Genomic DNA, 21,002 nt, shown 5'->3' with positions numbered 1-21,002 from the left:
AAATTTGCATGTCACGATACTACAGTGGATCACGTCTGCGCCGAGTAGATGCGCAGAGGGTTGAAACGGCGCTTGTCCGGTTTGGTTTCTTACAAACGCAGCTTTTCTCTTCGGCAGTGATGTTGATAGGTTTTCAATGTAGGGTTAGGGTTGTAGTTGTTTGGGTAGCGGCTAAATTAGCATGTCGCGATACTACAGGGGATCACGTCTGCGCCGAGTAGATGCGCAGAGGGTTGAAACGGCGGCGTCTAGGCCGCCAGCCATATTACCACAGAAAAGCTTTCTGGTGGACTCTGTCCATACAATGCAATGTGTTTTAAATGCTGAAATGTCGTGTTACATTCACTTTTTACACGCACACATCCGCCCAACAGTCTAAACTCTACCTCTGTCCACCATATGCAATGTGTTTTAAATGCTGTGCTTTAGCCCATATATTGATTTCACATGAACACCTTGTGCGTGTGTGTATTTATTGCACCCATCTGTTCTGTTTAATGTTCATTTCATATGAAAACACATGGTTATAATTACATAAATACATCTCTGTACAGGGTGGGGTTTTCATGCAGCCTTTCTTGATGTATATTTGTAAAGGGAAATCTTGTACCTATTTTGAAGCATTCTATTTTTCTTATTGTGAAATCATTAGATGCCTCGTGCCTCGCGCGCTTCGGCTGCAGCCAAGGTGAGGATGAGGACGATTCTTCCGATGGCAACGACTCTGGCTAGAGGCTTCCTCCCTGGTATGTAGTCGTAAAGATACAATAATGTTTTCAACTCATTTATATTCCTCAGAATTCTATTGCATGAATGTGTGATGTTTGACTTTTAGATCAACAGCTCGAGACAAGTTATTCATTTTAGTTTTGCGTGATGTTTGACTTTTAGATCAACAGCTCGAGACAAGTTATTCATTTTAGTTTTGCGTTGAATTTGTCTCTCTATTAGTGCGTGGCACTGGAGCTCGTCACCGTGTCAAGCCTTGGCCTGTCTCTGCCCTCACTGGGAAGTTCCATCGATTGGATCTCCCTCCTGAGTCTCCAGTTAAGCAGGTAAACTTGTCAAAGACCTTTCAGAAAATTATGTATAATTTAGCTGTGGAATATGTTTGGAGTGGAATGACAACTTTTTATTTGTCCTTATTTATAGTTTGTGCTGTTTGTGGGCGACTCGCATCTGCGTGCGTTGGTTGACCGTTACGTAAGGATGCCAGACGGTTGCCTTTCGTTTGGGTTCCTGTCTACGCCTGGGGCGTCTGCCGCTGAGCTCCGCACTGAGTTGCTGAACGCAGACATCCCCAGAACTCCCGACATCGTTTGCTTGCTGGCTCCAAGCAACAACCTCACGGCGACGCCCGGCATCGAAGCGGCTGGAGTTGCCTTCGATGGACTTCTGAGAGCTGCCCGCAGTCGATGGCCTAAGGTAGTTTTTGTGTTACAAAATAAAGTGTATTTTCAAGGCAGACTATTTAACAGAATTGTATAGTGTGTAATCCAAAACTTTTGTGCGGATCAGGTGTTTGTGCTCGATTTCCCTCCCCGGCTGGCGAGTGAATTGGCACCGCAACAATTCCTTCGAGAGGAGTTTCGTCGCGTTGCAGCAAAGAACGGTATGTAAAAATGATTAAGAGATAATGTCAGTATAGAATATCTTTGTAGGAAAGCTTTTAGTGTATCAACACCACCTCTTGGTACCACGTGTAAAATATGTGTATAGTGTATGGTTTAATATTTGTTTTCTTCTGCAGGTGTAGAGTACTGCGTCACAGCTGACCGCTTTCCGCTGGACTCGCGTGCCTTGTGGAGTCGTGATGGGGTAAGTCGTGTTATAACTTGGCACGTGAGAAATTCATGTAATGTCATTTTTATATGGCAAAAGCAGTTTATTTCAATAATAACCCGTGCTTCTCATTATAATAGATCCACCTGAGTGACGATCTGGGGATGCCGCTTCTCGCGAAGCTTCTGTGGCACTTCTCCTTTCGGCAGCTACAGTCACCTCTGCCTGTTACACCTCCGCCTGTGTCTCCTCCCAAGTCACCCCCGACTGTGAGACCCTTTGCTACCACCGTGGTTGTGAAGGGAGAGGTTTCACGTCCACGTCCCCTTGACCCCTTCAAGGAAACTGTCGTCGGACGTCGCGGAAAGGTAAAAGTTATACAATTTTGAAGAGCTTTAGTTTTAGTTAGGCCACATTTATTGAATACTAATTCCCCCTATGTGTTTATAGCGCAGCCAACCTGAGTCCTGGGATGCGCCTGAGGACTGGGATCAGTCTTCCGTGCGGATCCTTCCTCATGAGGTTTGTACATTGGTATGATAGCTGATAGGAAATTAAACCGTAATGATGCGTACATTTGTTGTTTCATTTAAATGCTATTCCTATAAGACAAGGCAAATGGTCAATGGCTCAATTCTGCTTTTTATTTCTAGGTTTGTGTGCCTCCTCTGGTCCTGAGGGAGTGCTTTGTCGTGCTAAACCCTATCCGGTTTAGCACTGACAAGTTGGCTGCAATGGATCGCATTGTTCCATCCAACCTTGACGTCCCCATGGGGAATCGCTCAAAGGTAATTTGTGTGATTTTAATAACTGTTGGTGAGTGCATACATATTAATAGCACCTGTAATCCTATATGACAAGCTTTACATTGTATGGTACAGATAGTTGCATTGATAATAAAAGTGTTATATTTCATTAACTGTTATCATTTCCGTTCTCTTCCATTATGATAGAAACGGAAGGTGGCACATGGAACCACGGCTGTGGTCTCCAAAGGAAAGAAGGCCCGCCTTGAGGTTGGTAATTTCTCAGTGAAATATGTACTTGTTTTTTGGTTGAAACACAGGAACAACTATTTTCTGATTTCGCCTTTAACACAAGAGATAGCCCAACATTCTCTGTGTAGGTATTGTTTTGCCAATGATTTACAATTATTTTCCAGGCACTTCAAACTCCAGCAAGGATTGCCAAACCTTCGAAGCTGGTACCTCCCCCTCGACCTGTTCCAGAAGCTGCTGTACCAGCTACTCTGGAGGGCGTACCTCCTCCTCGACCTGTTCCAGAAGCTGCTGTGCCAGCCACTCTGGAGGGCAGCGTCTTTGTGCATTCGAGCAAGGTAATTTGCATACAACATGTAATGATTAAACACATTCAGTGAATAGAGTGCGGTTCTCTATTCTTTTGATATTTTCTCTAAGTTCCCTTTAAGAAAGTGTAATTTTGGGTTTCCATTTCTCAATTGTAATGTACATATAATTCTTACTATGTCTTTGCAGTTTGCTCAACCGGAGGGGGATGACAAGACTCTGTGTGTTGATGAGTGGCCGTTTCTTCAAACAGAGTTTTTTGAGGTAAAGGTTTGGGGGAAAAAGAGAGCATCTTGTAATCATTTAATATTTGGGTTTTGTTGTTAAATTTGTATGTAGCCCCACAAAATACAGGCGTGCACAACACTATGTTTGTTACTGTTTTAAATAAACTACATTAGCAGTAAGTTCTTTGAACTGCCCACTTTTCAATTTTCATACAATTGTATCTCATGATAATTTTGCTCCCTTACCTCATTGTAGAAGGTGAACCAGCCAACTGCTCGGGTTGTCTCTGGACAGAGAAAACAAGAGGAGCCAACACCTTGGGGACCAAAAGTTGTGATGGCCCAGGCTGATAAACCAACAGCCAATGAGACCAGCTTCTTGGGATGTTCAACCAAGGTAATGACAACAATATAAAAAATGATTTGCAAATAAGCAATCAATCTGTTCCAGGATCAGTATCTACAAACATTTACATTTTTACTTCATAATTACAATCAACATAGTTTAACTGTTTTTAATATGTTCTTGGTAATATCTACACACTATGAATTGGAAATGTCAAGGTTTGCTGATGAACTTGTTGTGCTCATTTTAATTATTTAAACTGAACTGAAATAAAAGTTCTTTGTCCTTAATTCTGTTCACCACAATACACCTAATGTCCCCTTTTCTATGTCTTATGAGTTTGCATGTAGGGGTAAACCAATTTTTTTTAACATTCGTAATGTTTGTGATTGCAGATGACACACATTGAGGACCATGAGCCGTTTGAACCAGCACCTGAGGTCACTGCGAGCAGTCAGCAGGTATGTAATTACTAGTGGAAAGATTGTATACCAACGGGAAAAGCCACCCATTTTGTTTTGATGTGTTTATTCTTTTAAAACATTGATATGGTGTAAGTGTGCAGTTCTGACTAATTTGCCTATACTATGTACATTTTCAAATTACTTACTGGGAACCAACATGCTTTTAAAAACACTGAATTGTCATTTCAGCAGAGCCCGCCTGAGGACAATGGCCAGCTTGAAGATCCTCATGTAACACTTGGCAATCAGAAGGTACTTATTTTTAACATGTTATTCCCTGTTCCTTGTGAGTTTTCCTGCCAATTATTAGATCTTGGAAATTAGTTAAAGGAATGTTAATTTCATGTACAATTCCGTTTTCCCATTATACACAGCCATGAACTACAGCTGATTGATTCCTAGCCTTTTTTATGAATTCCTTGTTAATTTCGATATAAACTATTGGTTACACTCCTTTTTGATTGAACTACTGTTGTGTTTTTAGGCACCCTGTGTTTTTGCACCTGCCAGAGCTGCTACATCAAGTCATGTGACTTATGACAACCCTGGGTGTCTTCAAGGATCGTTTGACCAGAGCAGCCACATATTCGGGGAAAATGCAGGTAAGCAGTGTGCTACAAATGGCATAGCGGCGATTATGACCCACACCACCCATAGCGTTCTCAAATGGAAAAAAAAGAACATTCATCATATTCTAAAACAAGGTAATGGCTTGTACACATCTATGCTAGAAAATAAGGAAATCAGTGCAGCCAAAACCAGTGGGCATATTTTCATTTCCGAGTTACCCAGACACTGCAAATTAAACAATAAATTATTTAGTTTGGAATATTTTGATACACTCACTGGAAGTCTTGATCAAAAGCATGATTATGACGCTTCTTTGCAAAACATAGCCATGCCTTTAGATGAGGCTATTCAGAAGACACTGCTGCAGACAGACACATGCTTGCTCAACATCCAAGGAAGTGTCTGTGCCGTTTTCAAGGTCGAAACTGCTTTTGCAGTTTTCGATCCTCATTCTCGTAGTACTTGGGGTTCGGTTGCACCGGATGGAACCAGCATAGTAGCGCACTATGCTACTGTGTATGAGTTATATGACCATATTGAGAACCTTGTCAATTCCTTATATCAAAATCATCCACATGCTTTTGATATCCCAAACAAGGTGTTTGAAGTCACTGGTGTGAAAGCTGTTGAGGTAAACTCACCATTTACTGCTTTAACTGCACAGCCTGAAGCCAGCACTTCGGCACATGACGGTACTTTGGACACTGACAGTGACTCTGATCTCTGTGTCCTTTCTGTAACAGATAGAAATTCCCTTGCAGTAAACACGTCTTTTTCCCTTGAAACTGTGCAGCCTGTGGCAAACACTTCTACATGTGACACAACTGTAAACATTGACAGTGATCCTCCAATTCACACAGAGGGTGCATCAGATGTCTGTTTAATTTCTGTAACAGATAGCCCCAATATAATATTTACTGGATTGACATTAAGGGAAAAAAACAGGATCTGCATCAAACTGAATATCGTACCAAGCCTCGATCCAAATATTCTTGTACAGAACTTCGATATGGCACAGCCTGAGCCATGCCAAACAACATCCATTGAAGGTGACGGTAATTGTTTCTTTCGTTCTCTTTCGTCTGTATTGAGTGGTTGCGAGTCACATCACAAGGCCTTTCGAAAGGCTGTAGTGAATCACATCTCAAATAATCCACTTAATTACATTACTTGTCTAAGACGGCAATTTGATTCTGTGGAGCAATATCTCCAGGACTCAAAAATGAATTATGTTGGATCTTGGGCAACAGAGTTGGAAATACAAGCTTCTGCAGATTTTCTCTGTGTTGATATTTACACATACACTCAACAAAAATGGATTACGTTTACAGCGAACATTGAGCCAATTTCAAGAAAAGCTATATATCTGAATCATTGCAACGAATGCCATTATGAACCAATTGCATGTGTTAAAGGAAAAACCTCTCATACATGCTTTAGTTTAACTTGCTTCTGTGAAATATCGCACAAAATGTCCAATGCAGACCTTGTTTCACCACGCAAAAAATGGAGTGATAAAGTACAAAAAAAACGAAAAGCACAACAAAGATATAATTGTGATGAACAGTATCAAGCAAAATTAAAAAACCGCAGTATTGAAAAATATGCCACTAATGAAACGTTCAAAGGACAAGTAAAAAAAAGCAGTATTGAAAAATATGCTAATAATGAAACGTACAAAGAACAAGTAAAAAACCGTAGTATTGAAAAATATGCTAATAATGAAACGTACAAAGAACAAGTAAAAAACCGCAGTATTGAAAAATATGCTAATAATGAAACGTACAAAGAACAAGTACAAAACCGCAGTATTGAAAAATATGCTAATAATGAAACGTACAAAGAACAAGTAAAAAACCGCAGTATTGAAAAATATGCTAATAATGAAACGTTCAAACAAGAAGTAATAAACAGCAGTATCGAAAAATATGCTAATAATCCTGCCCATCGTAACCAGGTGAAACAAAGAACTGTAATCAAATACAGAGAAGATCCGGCTTGTAAGCCCTCTTTAATTGAAAGAAACTGTCAAAAGAGACTTAATCTAACCCTCTTAAAACACAATATAGACTTTGTAATTGAGCTCTTTCAAGAAGAGGTCAAACATGGTCCAGAGCATGTTTGTTGTTCATGTCACAGATTATTGTTCCGAAAGCAAGTTAGATTATGTGACATAACTTCATATGAATCCAAGGCTTCAACTGTGTCGGCAATTGCAAAACAATGCATTACCACAAAATATCTCCATCAATGCGATAACGCATGTTTATCGCCGTGCACACTAAAACAGACAGTTGCTGGGAAATTGTGGATATGTTTCAGTTGTAACTCCAAGATACTCAGTGGTAAGGTTCCCCAGGAGAGCGCTGTGAACAATATGGCATTGGATCCAATTCCTGACGAATTAGGCACACTGAACTCATTAGAACAACACCTGTGCGCATTGAATATTCCCTTTATGCGACTTGTGGCATTGCCACGAGGTTCTCAGAATTCTGTCCATGGGCCGGTGACTTGCGTTCCATCAAACAGCGATGTAGTCACTTCGGTTCTCCCAAGGCTAGAAAATCAAGATTTAATGATCCGAATAAAACTGAAAAGAAAACTTACTTATAAGGGGCATTATCAGTATCAATATGTGCACACTCAAAAAATCCAAAATGCGATAGCATGTTTAAAGGACATGAATAAATGGTATAAGGACATAGACTTTAACGCAGAATGGGAAAATCCCTTGCCAGAAGATGCATGCTCTGTTTTGAAAGAATGCAACCCAGTTAATGACACTCCATCTGCACCTGAAAGCAGTGACATTACAACTCAATCAGACCAGGTGTCAGATGATGAAGAAGCTGACCACATATATGAAACTCAAACACACGGGTTACTCTTGGACACATGTTTGCAACCAATAGATATCGCACAAGAAATATTTGATCAGCATTTCGAAAGTGTTTTATCAATAGCTCCAGCTGAAGGCAACAGTCCTGTTAGGCTGCTGACAGATAAGGGCAATGAAGCAAAATGTTTCCCAACTCTTTTCCCCAAAGGGACAGGTACATTCCATGATGCACGGCCCCACAGGCTCACTCTCAGTAGATACATCAACACACGAATCCTAAATGCTGATGGGAGGTTTAGCAGCAACTTGGACTACATTTTCTATGCTCAATATTTATCTGAGGTCTATCAGGTTGTTTCCAAGGTGTCCATAGCACTGAGAAAAGGTTACCATGCAGGGGAATCATTGGCTATAACTTCCGCCATGCTTTCAAACAAAGACTATGTACAAAATGTCTTAAAAACCGATCTCGGTTACAAGTTCCTTCAACCGATCCGAGGGACTCCAGTTTTTTGGCAAGGTGTACAGAAAAATCTATTTGCTATGGTTCGTCAGCTTGGTGTCCCTACTTGGTTCTGTTCATTTTCATGTGCTGATTTACGCTGGACTGAACTCATCGATGTTTTCATGAGACTACAGAAAATACAGGGAAATGTCAACGACCTGGACTGGTCACAGAGGTGCAATTTACTCAAAACTAATCCGGTTACCGCGGCAAGAATGTTCCAACACAGGTTTCAGACTTTCCTAAATGACGTCATCAAGTCACCAGCTAACCCCATTGGTAAAGTTATCGAGACATTTTTTAGAGTTGAATTCCAGCAACGCGGCTCACCCCATACACATTGTCTGTTCTGGGTAGAAAATGCACCGAAAATAGGCAAAAACACAGATCAAGAAGTCACACAATTTATTGATAAATACATCAGTTGTGAACTCCCGCCAGCAACCGACGCATTGCATGAAGTTGTTTCCAGCGTTCAAAAACACAGCTCCAAGCACTCAAAGAGTTGTAGGAAAAAAGGCACAACATGCAGATTTAACTTTCCACGTCCTCCAAGCAACCACACCTTTCTTTGTAGAAGTAAAACAGACGAGAACCAGGAGGTAACAGACGCTGATCCGATAGACGTCTCTATATTAGAAATGCGAAAAGAAAAAGAGGTGGCTAAAAGTGTCATGACAAGGGTCAAACATGCTCTTTCAAGTCCAGAACTAACCTTTGACACTGTGGATCAGCTATTTGCTTCCATTAACATCACCCAGGAAATGTTTGAAAATGCCTACCGATTGACAACCAATAAAAACGCGGTTGTACACAAACGCAACCCATCAGATGTTTACGTTAATCAATACAACAAAGACCTTTTGCGTTGCTGGGATGCCAACATGGACATACAATATGTCTGCGATGCTTTTGCTTGTGTAGTATACATAATATCCTACATCTCAAAAGCAGAACAAGACATGGGCTTATTGTTACAACATACTCAAAATGAAATGAAAAAACATGGAAATTTAGATGCAAAACAAACACTCAATAAGTTGGGAAGTGTCTTTCTCCACAATCGCGAGGTCTCAGCTCAAGAAAGTGTTTATCGAGTTACAAACATGCATCTCAACGAAAGCTCAAGACTGGTCACATTTATCCCTACTGGTGAAAATACTGTCAGAATGAGTTTTCCTCTCAGTGTCATTCAAAGCAAAGCAGAACAGGGTGACACATCAACAGACTCAATATGGATGACGAGCATAACGGACCGCTACAAAAACCGCCCCCAGGGCGCAATTTTCCATGATATTTGTATAGCCACATTTGTTTCAAAATACAGAGTTCTGTACGGGAAAGAGCAGCACAGCAAGGGCTCTGTTAAACTGGAAAAAAACACTGGCTTCGTTAAGATGAGAACTAGGGGATCTGATGCTGTTGTTAGATACGCTCGTTTCTCACAAACCAAATATCCAGAAAAGCACTACCAAAGTTTGCTACAATTGTTTTTGCCTCATTATTCAACAGATGAGATAAAACCTCCACCGTACAACAGTTATGAGCAGTTTTACAGGACCGGTTCAATCACTAACAGCAGCAATACAACGCAAAGTGTTAAGGAAGTTGTAGATTTGAACAGATCCCTGTTTGAAGTAGATGCAGATGAGCTCGACAGATGCCAAGAGGTTGCAGGGCACCACGGGGCTCACGACGAGGCATGGGCAGACCTTTGTCCTGAATCTGAGTTGGAGCGATTAGAATGTCAGGAGGAGATGACTAACAACAACGACACAAATCAAAATGAAAGAGAAGCCATACCGGACTTACAGTCAGACACAATCGCGACACTGTCTAAAGAATTTCCCACACACTCGATACAAAGAGCTGAAGGTCTGTCCATTATGCGCACGTTAAACGAACAACAAACTCAAATTTTTTACAAAATCCGCGCATGGTGCCTTGACAAAGTCAATGGCAAAAACCCTGACCCGTTTCGCGTATTCATTTCAGGGGGAGCAGGCACGGGAAAGTCCCACCTGATTAAAGCTGTGTACTACGAGTCATGCAGACTCTTTGCAAGAATGTCCATTAATCCAGACGACACTCATGTTTTGCTAGCTGCTCCTACAGGAGTAGCAGCATATAATATCAACGGAAGCACAATACACAGCACCTTTGCTATTACTACATCTGCCAAACTGCCATATCAACCTCTAGGAGATGAAAGAATCAATTCGTTAAGAGCCACCATGAAAGACTTACAAATACTCATTTTGGACGAGGTGAGTATGGTTGATCATAAAATCCTGACGTATGTCCATGGCAGACTACGACAAATAAAGCAACAAGGAGATTATGCATTGTTTGGGAATGTATCAATCATGGCAGTTGGTGACTTCTTCCAGCTCGGCCCTGTAATGGGAACACATCTTTACCGCGAGCAATTGGTGACCGATGTGTGGAACAATCATTTCACTCACATTGAGTTGACTAAGATAATGCGACAAAAAAACAAAGAGTTTGCTGAAACCTTGAATCGTCTTAGGAAACACAGAAAAGGTGACGATCTTTATGAGCGAGATGAAATCTTACTAAGACAACGCGAGACAGACGAGGGGGAACTGACACAGGACCTTCACATTTTCTCAACAAATACTGCAGTGGCAGTCCATAACATCACCATGTTAAACAAGACATGTACGGATATAGTGCAAATTCAAGCTCAAGATACTCAGAGAGACCCTAACACAGGAAATGTAACGAAAAAACGTAGTCCACAAACTTTTGATAAACAGACATGCTTAAGCAGAACGTTAATCGTTGGTCCATCAGCTCGCGTTATGCTCATCAAAAATATAGATCTGTCCGACGGATTGGTCAATGGTGTATTCGGTACCGTTTGCAAAATAACATTTCAAGGAAACATTCAGTTTCCCAAAACCATTTTGGTTAACTTTGACAATGACAAAATCGGCAGGAAACTGAGGAGTAGGTCTCTATGCTTGGAGCCACAATTTCAACAAGCAACACCCATAGATGCTGTGGAAGACAAAGCAATGACTGGTGGATCTAGACGCCAATTCCCGTTACGCCTAGCATGGGCCTGTACCATACACAAAGTTCAAGGATTAACTTTAGAAAGAGCTGTAGTGTCCCTCAAAGATATATTTGCAGCTGGCCAAGCATATGTAGCATTAAGCCGAGTAACGTGTGAGGAAAACCTTAGCATTCAACACTACACAGCCAAAGCCTTCTATTCAAAACGAGACATCGACATTGCCCTGCAAAAAATGGAACCATTCATTGCAACTCCCCCAGCAGAAATTACTTCAACCCTCAAAATATGCCTACACAACATTCAAGGTCTATGTCAACACATGGAAGACCTTAAACATGACCAGAGAATCTTGAGTGCTGACATCATTTGCGTGACAGAAACATGGCTGGAACAAAGCACATCAGTCAGTTCCATTGAAATGCCTGGTTGGACTTTTAATCACAAACTCCGGTCCCAATCCTACCATAACATGACCCAATTCCAAGACTTGGTAAACAAACGGCACGGTGGTGTGGGCTACTATCACAAAGACCACATCACTTGTAACATTATACACATGCCATGCAGTGACTTGGAAGCCATCATGTTTAATGTTCAGCCTTTGAATTACAATTACATGGTGCTGTACAAACCGCCATCATATCAACTCGCCTTATTCAAACACAATCTCGCTTTGGCAATGCAACACTTTAACCAACTTTCAGGAGGAAAGGTAATTATGGGTGACTTCAACGACAATGCCCTCGTTTCTAAATCTACAGAAAATTTCATGCGACAGCAAGGTTACACCCAGATTGTCTCTTTGCCAACCACAGAAAACGACACAACAATTGATCACGTATACATTCGTGACATTAATCCCACTGATATCAAAGTGCGAATTCTGTCCACGTACTACTCCGATCATGAGTGCCTCTGTTTAGATTTCCTTCTGTAACTGGTTAGCTCGTTTGGCTCGCAGGTTTTAGCACTACCCAATAATTTAAATGTTTTGTCTGTCTTTTCTATTTTTTCAAATAAATAATAAATATTAAATATATATTTTTAATTTTCTATTTTTTCTAATAAATAATGAATTTTCTCCCCATTTTTTTTAATGGATTTGCCCCACTAAACAAAGCCATAGATATGGGGGTTTTTTTTAGCACTACCCAATGTTTTAAATGTTTTGTCTTTGTCTTTTCTATTTTTTCAAATAAATATTAAATATTAAATATTCTATTTTTTTTTTTCTTTTTTTTTTTTTTCTAATAAATAATGCATTTTCTCCCCATTTTTTGGTTATGGATTTGCCCCTCGAAACAAAGCCATAGTTAAGGTTTTCTTTCTTTAGCACTACCCAATGTTTTAAATGTTATGTCTTCGTCTCTTCTATTTTTTCTAATAAATAATAAATATTATCCATTTTTTACTTTGGGATTTTTACTTTAAATTTTCTCCCCATTTTTTTTTAATTTTTTTTTTTATTTGCCCCTCTAATAAAAGCCATAGATATTTTGTCCCTCTTCAGCATTTTTTCCCTATTCATCTACAACTTACAATTTACAATAAGGGTACATTGATAAACTATTTGTTAATGCTTAGTTAATAACTCATAGCTAACTAACCATTTCTAAATGCTTGCGTAATGCTTGATAAACATTAACTAAGTCAAACTAACTGTTATCCTTAGTTAATGCTAATCTAAGCATCAGCCAAGTGAAACTAACTAATGCTTAGTTAATACTTATCTTAGCATTAACTAAGCATTACAGTTAGTTTTACTTAGTTAATGCTAAGATAAGTATTAACTAAGTACAACTAACTGTTATGCTTAGTTAATGCAATAGTAAGTATAGTTAACTAAGTCTACTTAATGCCTAACCAATCATTACTCAACATTAAATAGTGTTAAATGCGCATTAACAAACCATTGATAACATTACGTAAGTATTAATCCACAGATATATGATGTACCCTCATTGTAGTATGTTAGCCATGGATTTAGGTTACCTTTTTATTCAATCTTTAAAATACCATTTGGATTGTTTGATTTTTTCAAAAAAATGTGCCTCTCAAAACCCAACCCCTCGTCCACGTCGTGAGAGGCGGAAACAGTGTGTCTGTATTCCAGGTCCATCCAAGACACTGTCTGAATGGACCTGGAAACATGCTGGCCAACGGGGCTCTGGTAAAGCAAACCAATCGAAACGGTAGCGGACAAGACGATTGGAGCTATAACTCCCACACCGAACCTCCCACAGTCGAAACCTTTGTATCCACAGGTTGTTCACGGTAGCGTTTTGAATACTTGCTTCGCGTTGTGCCGGCGAAACGCACATTTCTTGTCGCGTTGTGCCGGCAAAATGCACATATCTTGGACCCCTGCATAACTGCTTGCAGTTCTAGTTATTAGGGGTCCAAGCCAACAGGTTGGATCCCTATTGTTTTTGTAAGGATTATTCCTATTATTATTATTCTTACCCCCCTAAAAGTGGGCCCACACCCCAAACCGTAAATTGTGCCGACACGCAAATTGCATGACTAGGTCCAGATCTGTTCGGACTAAGCAGACGACAAAATCCAGACCTGCCGGCCACTAGGTGGCGCTATAACAAGAAAATCGCGTTTGGGGCTATAACTCCCACACCGAACCTCCCACATTCAAAACCTTGAACACACAGATTCACTGGAGTCTGATGCATCTTTTGGCATAGGCCACGCCCATTTGCGTCTATAATTTTTTTTCGCAAAATCGCGAAAACCGCAAAACTGTTTTTTCCCTACTCCGCCCACATTTCTTGACCAATCGACACCAAACTTTGCACACGACATCGTCAGACGCACACGAAAAGAAAAACTATATACTTTTTTGATCCGACCTTCGACTACGAAACGGTAGCGTTTTGAATATTGCTTTATTAGCTACGTTTTACGTCGATACGCAAAAATTCAGAAAATACCAAAATTAGACATCGGATCAAGTCCAAATTTTAGACACATGTCGGTGCTACCCTTAATGGCGTTCGATAAAAAATTCGGAAATTTTCGCCATAAGGGGGCGGAATAAACGAGGAATTTGTATATCTTCTAATTGGCCAAAGGAATGTTCTTCAAACTCAAGGGAAACCATCAAGGGGCAATCCCGAGCCTATATAGAAAATATGGCCAAGAATTATTAATGTGGGCGGGAGTTATTTGGCAAAGGATAATTCTCTTTGGAAAATTTCGCAACAAGGCGGCGCCAAAAAACGACGACAATGTCTATCTCCTATTTGGCCATGGAATGTTCTGAAAACGCGTTTTAGGCTAGAACTCCCACACCGAAGCTCCCACAGTCAAAACCTTTATATCCACATGTTGTTCACGGTAGCGTTTTGAATACTTGCTTCGCGTTGTGCCGGCGAAATGCACATTTCTTGTCGCGTTGTGCCGGCGAAATGCACACTTCTTGGACCCCTGCATAACTGCTTGCAGTTCTAGTTATTATTAGGGGTCCAAGCCAACAGGTTGGATCCCTATTGTTTTTGTAAGGATTATTATTATTATTATTATTATTATTCCAGCACTAAAAGTGTGCCCACACCCCAAACCGTAAATGGTGCGGACACGCGAATTGCATGACTAGATCCAGGTCCGTGAACACTACGCAGACGACAAAATCCAGACACGCCGGCCACTAGGTGGCGCTATACCAAGGAATACGCGTTTGGGGCTATAACTCCCACACCGAACCTCCCACAGTCAAAAACTTGTACGCACATATTCACTGGAGTCTGCTGCATCTTTTGGCATAGGCCACGCCCATTTGCGTCTAGAATTTTTTTTCGCAAAATCGCGAAAACCGCAAAACTGTTTTTTACCTACTCCTCCCACATTTCTCGACCAATCAACACCAAACTTTGCACACGACATCTTCAGACGCACACGAAAAGAAAACCTCAAACACTTTTTGATCCGACCTTCGATTACGAAACGGTAGCATTTTGAATATTTGTTTATTAGCTACGTTTTACGTTGAAAATCAAAAATCCAGAAAAATACCACAATTAGACATCGGATCAAGTCCAAATTTTACACACATGTCGGTGCTACCCTTAATGGCGTTCAATAAAAATATCGGAATATTTTGCCATTAGGGGGCGCAATAAACGAGGAAATTGTATATCTTCTAATAGGCCCGAGGAATGTTCTTCAAACTATAAGGGAACCATCAAGGGGCTAACCCGAGTCTATATAAAAAATATGGCCAAGAATTATTAATGTGGGCGGGAGTTATTTGGCAAAGGAAAATTGTCTTTGGAAAATTTAGCCACAAGGGGGCGCAAATACACGATTTTGCACCATTCCAATACTTTCAGGGCACTAGTCATCATATCTTCCACTCCATGAAACACATGTTAATGCTCAGTAGTACACATATTCTTTAATGTATTTGCATTGTACTAATATGCATTCATTTTCAATGGGTATCAATGTGTCTGAAACAGGTGCATCCCAATTTTTTCAACATTAACATTAGTCATTAGATGGCCTTTAGAAAAATGTTTTGGGGGGGGAAGTGGCTGTGTGTGTCACTAATTCACAGATGGGATAAATGCAGTGACCAAATTCCATTCCTTGTATGTGTGAGCATACTTGGCAAAAAAAGCTGATTGTAATTCAATAGGCCCCTGTGGCACGGCCTATGCTTTTGTCCTTAATGGCATTTTTTCCCCCTTGCATTACTTTAAGTAGTTTTCAAACCAGTACTTTTATACTTTTACTTAAGTAAAAAGCTTGAGTTGATATTTCATTTATTTTTAAACGTTAGTATCTATAATTCTACTTGAGTAATGATTGTGAATACTTTTGACACCTCTGGATGTCAATTTGTGTAAATTAAGTGTAATAAATATGCATTCATTTTTATTACAATATGAAATGTTTTTCATTTTTTATTCACGCTTAACACATCACTCTTAACACATCACTCTATTTACACTCCATTTACATTGTCCTCTGTTTCCGTTTTCAGGGGCTTGGTAGTAGATCTGCAAAATGTAAAGAGCAAAGTCATTAATTAGTATTTTGGATTGATCTCTAACCAAATTAAATCACATAGCCATAATATAATTATACGGTCGTGCTGTCCAGGTTGTAATAATACGGTCGTGCTGTCCAGGTTGTCCAGTTCTAGATAGGAATTAAGACAAACGTTATTAATTAGTAATTTGGAATGATCTCTAACCAAATTAAATCACATAGCCATAATATAATTATGGCCGTTTATCAATATTAAGTATTTGGATTGATCTCTAACCAAATAAAATCACATAGCCATAATATAATTATGGCCGTTTATCAATATTAAGTATTGTCATACCTTGGGAGGCGTTCGTGCAGCGGAGGTCATCAAGTTCTAGATAGGAATGAGAGTCATGTTAATATTCCATTTGTAATCGTCATTTGGATTGGGATGCACATTTTGTAAGCTAGGTTAATAAATGAGTTGGTAAATATAGTCTAATGGGTACAATCATAAGACTTGAAATCTCCAACCAAATTAGGGGTCCAAGCCAACAGGTTGGATCCCTATTGTTTTTGTAAGGATTATTATTATTATACTATACGCCTTAGAAGTGGTACCACAGCCCAAACCGTAAATGGTGCCGACACGCCAATTGCATGACTAGATCCAGGTCCGGCACCGCTACTCAGATAACCAAATCCAGACACGCCGGCCACTAGGTGGCGCTATACCAAGGACAGACGCGTTTGGGGCTATAACTCCCACACCGAACCTCCCAGAGTCCAAAAACTTGTACACACAGATGCACTGGAGTCTGCTGCATCTTTTGGCCTAGGCCACGCCCATTTGCGTCTAGGAATATTTTTCGCTATATCGCGAAAACCGCAAAAATGTTTTTTCGCTACTCCTCCCACATTTCTCGACCAATTGACACAAAACTTTGCACACGACATCGTCAGACCTACACGAAAAGAATTCCTGCATTACTTTTTTGATCCGTCCTTCGATAACGAAACGGTAGCGTTTTGAATATTGGTTTATTAGCTAAATTAGACGTGGAATATCAAAAATCCAAAGAAATCAAAAATTAGACATCGGATCCAGTCCACATTTTACACACATGTTGGTGCTAACCTTAATGTCGTTCGATAAAAATTTCGGAAAATTTCGCCATTAGGGGGCGCAATAAACGAGGAAATTGTATATCTTCTACAAAATTTCGCCGCGAAAACGCTACACTGACTACTCGCTACTCCTACCACAGTCAAATCCTTTGTATCCACAGGTTCAGGGTAGCGTTTTGAACACATGCTTCGCTTTGTGCCGGCGAAACGCACATTTCTTGTCGCGTTGTGCCGGCGAAATGCACACTTCTTGGACCCCTGCATAACTGCTTGCAGTTCTAGTTATTATTATTCTTCCCATCTAGAAGTGGGCCCACAGCCCAAACCGTAAATGGTGCCGACACGCCAACTGCATGACTAGATCCAGGTCCGTGAACACTACGCAGACGACAAAATCCAGACCTGCCGGCCACTAGGTGGCGCTATACCAAGGAATACGCGTTTGGGGCTATAACTCCCACACCGAACCTCCCACAGTCAAAAAATTGTTCCCACATATTCACTGGAGTCTGCTGCATCTTTTGGCATAGGCCACGCCCATTTGCGTCTATAATTTTTTTTCGCAAAATCGCGAAAACCGCTAAACTGTTTTTTCGCTACTCCTCCCACATTCCTTGACCAATCAACACCAAACTTTGCACACGACATCTTCAGACGCACACGAAAAGAAAAACTCAAACACTTTTTTGATCCGACCTTCGACGACGAAACTGTAGCGTTTTGAATATTTGTTTATAAGCTAAATTAGACGTGGAATATCAAAAATCCCAAAAATACCAAAATTAGACATCGGATCAAGTCCAAATTTTTGAGACATGTCGATGCTCCACTTAATGGCGTTCGATAAAAAATTCAGAAATTTTCGCCATAAGGGGGCGCAATAAACGAGGAAATTGTGTATCTTCTCATTTGCCAGAGGAATGTTCTTCAAACTCAAGGGAAACCATCAAGGGGCAATCCCTAGTCTATATAGACAATATGGCCAAGAAATATTAATGTGGGCGGGAGTTATTTGGAAAAGGAAAATTGTCTTTGGAAAAATTCGCCACAAGGGGGTGCAAAAAAACGACGACATTGTCTATCTCCTATTTGGCCAATGGAATGTTCTGAAAACGCGTTTCAGGCTATAACTCCCACACCGAAGCTCCCACAGTCAAAACCTTTATATCCACATGTTGTTCACGGTAGCGTTTTGAATACTTGCTTCGCGTTGTGCCGGCGAAACGCACATTTCTTGTCGCGTTGTGCCGGCGAAATGCACACTTCTTGGACCCCTGCATAACTGCTTGCAGTTCTAGTTATTATTATTCCAGCACTAAAAGTGTGCCCACACCCCAAACTGTAAATGGTGCGGACACGCGAATTGCATGACTAGATCCAGGTCTGTGATGTGTACGCAGACGACAAAATCCAGACATGCCGGCCACTAGGTGGCGCTATACCAAGGAATACGCGTTTGGGGCTATAACTCCCACACCGAACCTTCCACAGTCAAAAACTTGTACCCACATATTCACTGGAGTCTGTTGCATCTTTTGACATAGGCCACGCCCATTTGCGTCCATAATTTTTTTTCGCAAAATCGCGAAAACCGCAAAACTGTTTTTGCCCTACTTCTCCCACATTTCTTGACCAATCGACACCAAACTTTGCACACGACATCGTCAGACGAACACGAAAAGAAAAACTCAAACACTTTTTGATCCGACCTTCGACTACGAAACGGTAGCGTTTTGAATATTTGTTTATTAGCTACGTTTTACGTCGATACGCAAAAATTCAGAAAATACCAAAATTAGACATCGGATCAAGTCCAAATTTTAGACACATGTCGGTGCTACCCTTAATGGCGTTCAATAAAGAATTCGGAATATTTCGCCATTAGTGGGCGCAATAAACGAGGAAATTGTATATCTTCTAATTGGCCAAAGGAATGTTCTTCAAACTCAAGGGGAACCATCAAGGGGCAAACCCGAATCTATATAGAAAATATGGCCAAGAATTATTAATGTGGGCGGGAGTTTTTGGCAAAGGAAAATTGTCTTGGGAAAATTTCACCAACAGGGCGGCGCCAAAAAACGACGACATTGTCTATCTCCTTTTTGGCCAATGGAATGTTCTGAAAACGCGTTTTAGGCTATAACTCCGACACCGAAGCTCCCACAGTCAAAACCTTTATATCCACATGTTGTTCACGGTAACATTTTGAATACTTGCTCCGCGTTGTGCCGGCGAAATGCACATTTCTTGTCGCGTTGTGCCGGCGAAATGCACACTTCTTGGACCCCTGCATAACTGCTTGCAGTTCTAGTTATTAGGGGTCCAAGCCAACAGGTTGGATCCCTATTGTTTTTGTAAGGATTTTTCTTCCTATTATTTTTATACTTACCCCCCTAAAAGTGGTACCACAGCCCAAACCGTAAATGGTGCACACACGCCAATTACATGACCAGATCCAAATCTCTTCGGACTACGCAGACGACCAAATCCAGACATGCCGGCCACTAGGTGGCGCTATACCAAGGAATACGCGTTTGGGGCTATAACTCCCACACCGAACCTTCCACAGTCAAAAACTTGTACCCACATATTCACTGGAGTCTGCTGCATCTTTTGACATAGGCCACGCCCATTTGCGTCTATAATTTTTTTTCGCAAAATCGCGAAAACCACAAAACTGTTTTTTCCCTACTCCTCCCACATTTCTTGACCAATCGACACCAAACTTTGCACACGACATCGTCAGACGAACACGAAAAGAAAAACTCAAACACTTTTTGATCCGACCTTCGACTACGAAACGGTAGCGTTTTGAATATTTGTTTATTAGCTACGTTTTACGTCGATACGCAAAAATTCAGAAAATACCAAAATTAGACATCGGATCAAGTCCAAATTTTAGACACATATCGGTGCTACCCTTAATGGCGTTCAATAAAGAATTCGGAATATTTCGCCATTAGGGGGCGCAATAAACGAGGAAATTGTATATCTTCTAATTGGCCAAAGGAATGTTCTTCAAACTCAAGGGAAACCATCAAGGGGCAAACCCGAATCTATATAGAAAATATGGCCAAGAATTATTAATGTGGGCGGGAGTTATTTGGCAAAGGAAAATTGTCTTTGGAAAATTAAAAATTTCGCCACAGGGCGGCGCCAAAAAACAACGACATTGTCTATCTCCTATTTGGCCAATGGAATGTTCTGAAAACGCGTTTTGGGCTATAACTCCCACACCGAAGCTCCCACAGTCAAAACCTTTGTATCCACATGTTGTTCACGGTAGCGTTTTGAATACTTGCTCCGCGTTGTGCCGGCGAAATGCACATTTCTTGTCGCGTTGTGCCGGCGAAATGCACACTTCTTGGACCCCTGCATAACTGCTTGCAGTTCTAGTTAGGGGTCCAAGCCAACAGGTTGGATCCCTATTGTTTTTGTAAGGATTCTTCTTTTTATACTTCCCGCGCTAAAAGTGGGCCCACAGCCCAAACCGTAAATGGTGCACACGCGCCAATTACATGACTAGAACCAGGTCCGGCACCGCTACTCAGATAACCAAATCCAGACATGCCGGCCACTAGGTGGCGCTATACCAAGGAGAAACACGTTTGGGGCAATAGCTCCCACACCGAACCTCCCAGAGTCCAAAAACTTGTACACACAGATGCACTGGAGTCTGCTGCATCTTTTGGCCTAGGCCACGCCCATTTGCGTCAAGAAATTTTTTTCGCAAAATCGCGAAAACCGCAAAACTGTTTTTTCCCTACTCCTCCCACATTTCTTGACCAATCGACACCAAACT

The 21,002-nt window shown here is 40.9% G+C and overlaps 1 protein-coding gene and 2 long non-coding RNA genes across 3 annotated transcripts; 2 read left to right on the top strand and 1 right to left on the bottom strand.

The window, feature by feature from the left end:
* Positions 1-889: 889 nt before the first annotated feature.
* LOC115541379 (uncharacterized) lies at positions 890-3,496 on the top strand. Its single transcript, XM_030353063.1, has 10 exons — positions 890-1,425; positions 1,519-1,612; positions 1,751-1,818; positions 1,923-2,150; positions 2,233-2,304; positions 2,436-2,570; positions 2,736-2,798; positions 2,945-3,118; positions 3,279-3,353; positions 3,491-3,496. Exons 1-10 carry the CDS (start codon positions 1,210-1,212, stop codon positions 3,494-3,496), a joined length of 1,131 nt encoding a protein of 376 aa, XP_030208923.1. The 5' UTR covers positions 890-1,209.
* A 71-nt stretch (positions 3,497-3,567) lies between these two features.
* On the top strand, positions 3,568-4,404 carry LOC115541619 (uncharacterized). Its single transcript, XR_003976388.1, has 3 exons — positions 3,568-3,713; positions 4,058-4,123; positions 4,316-4,404. It is a non-coding gene; the product is annotated as an uncharacterized LOC115541619 (long non-coding RNA).
* An 11,580-nt stretch (positions 4,405-15,984) lies between these two features.
* On the bottom strand, positions 15,985-16,601 carry LOC115541621 (uncharacterized). The gene is made up of 3 exons (XR_003976390.1): positions 16,431-16,601; positions 16,187-16,240; positions 15,985-16,098 (listed from the first exon to the last, which is right to left on the bottom strand). It is a non-coding gene; the product is annotated as an uncharacterized LOC115541621 (long non-coding RNA).
* Positions 16,602-21,002: the final 4,401 nt, after the last annotated feature.

Source organism: Gadus morhua, chromosome 4, assembly GCF_902167405.1.
Source record: "Gadus morhua chromosome 4, gadMor3.0, whole genome shotgun sequence".
NCBI classification, from domain to species: domain Eukaryota; kingdom Metazoa; phylum Chordata; class Actinopteri; order Gadiformes; family Gadidae; genus Gadus; species Gadus morhua.
This window is presented reverse-complemented; position numbering and strand designations above follow the sequence as displayed.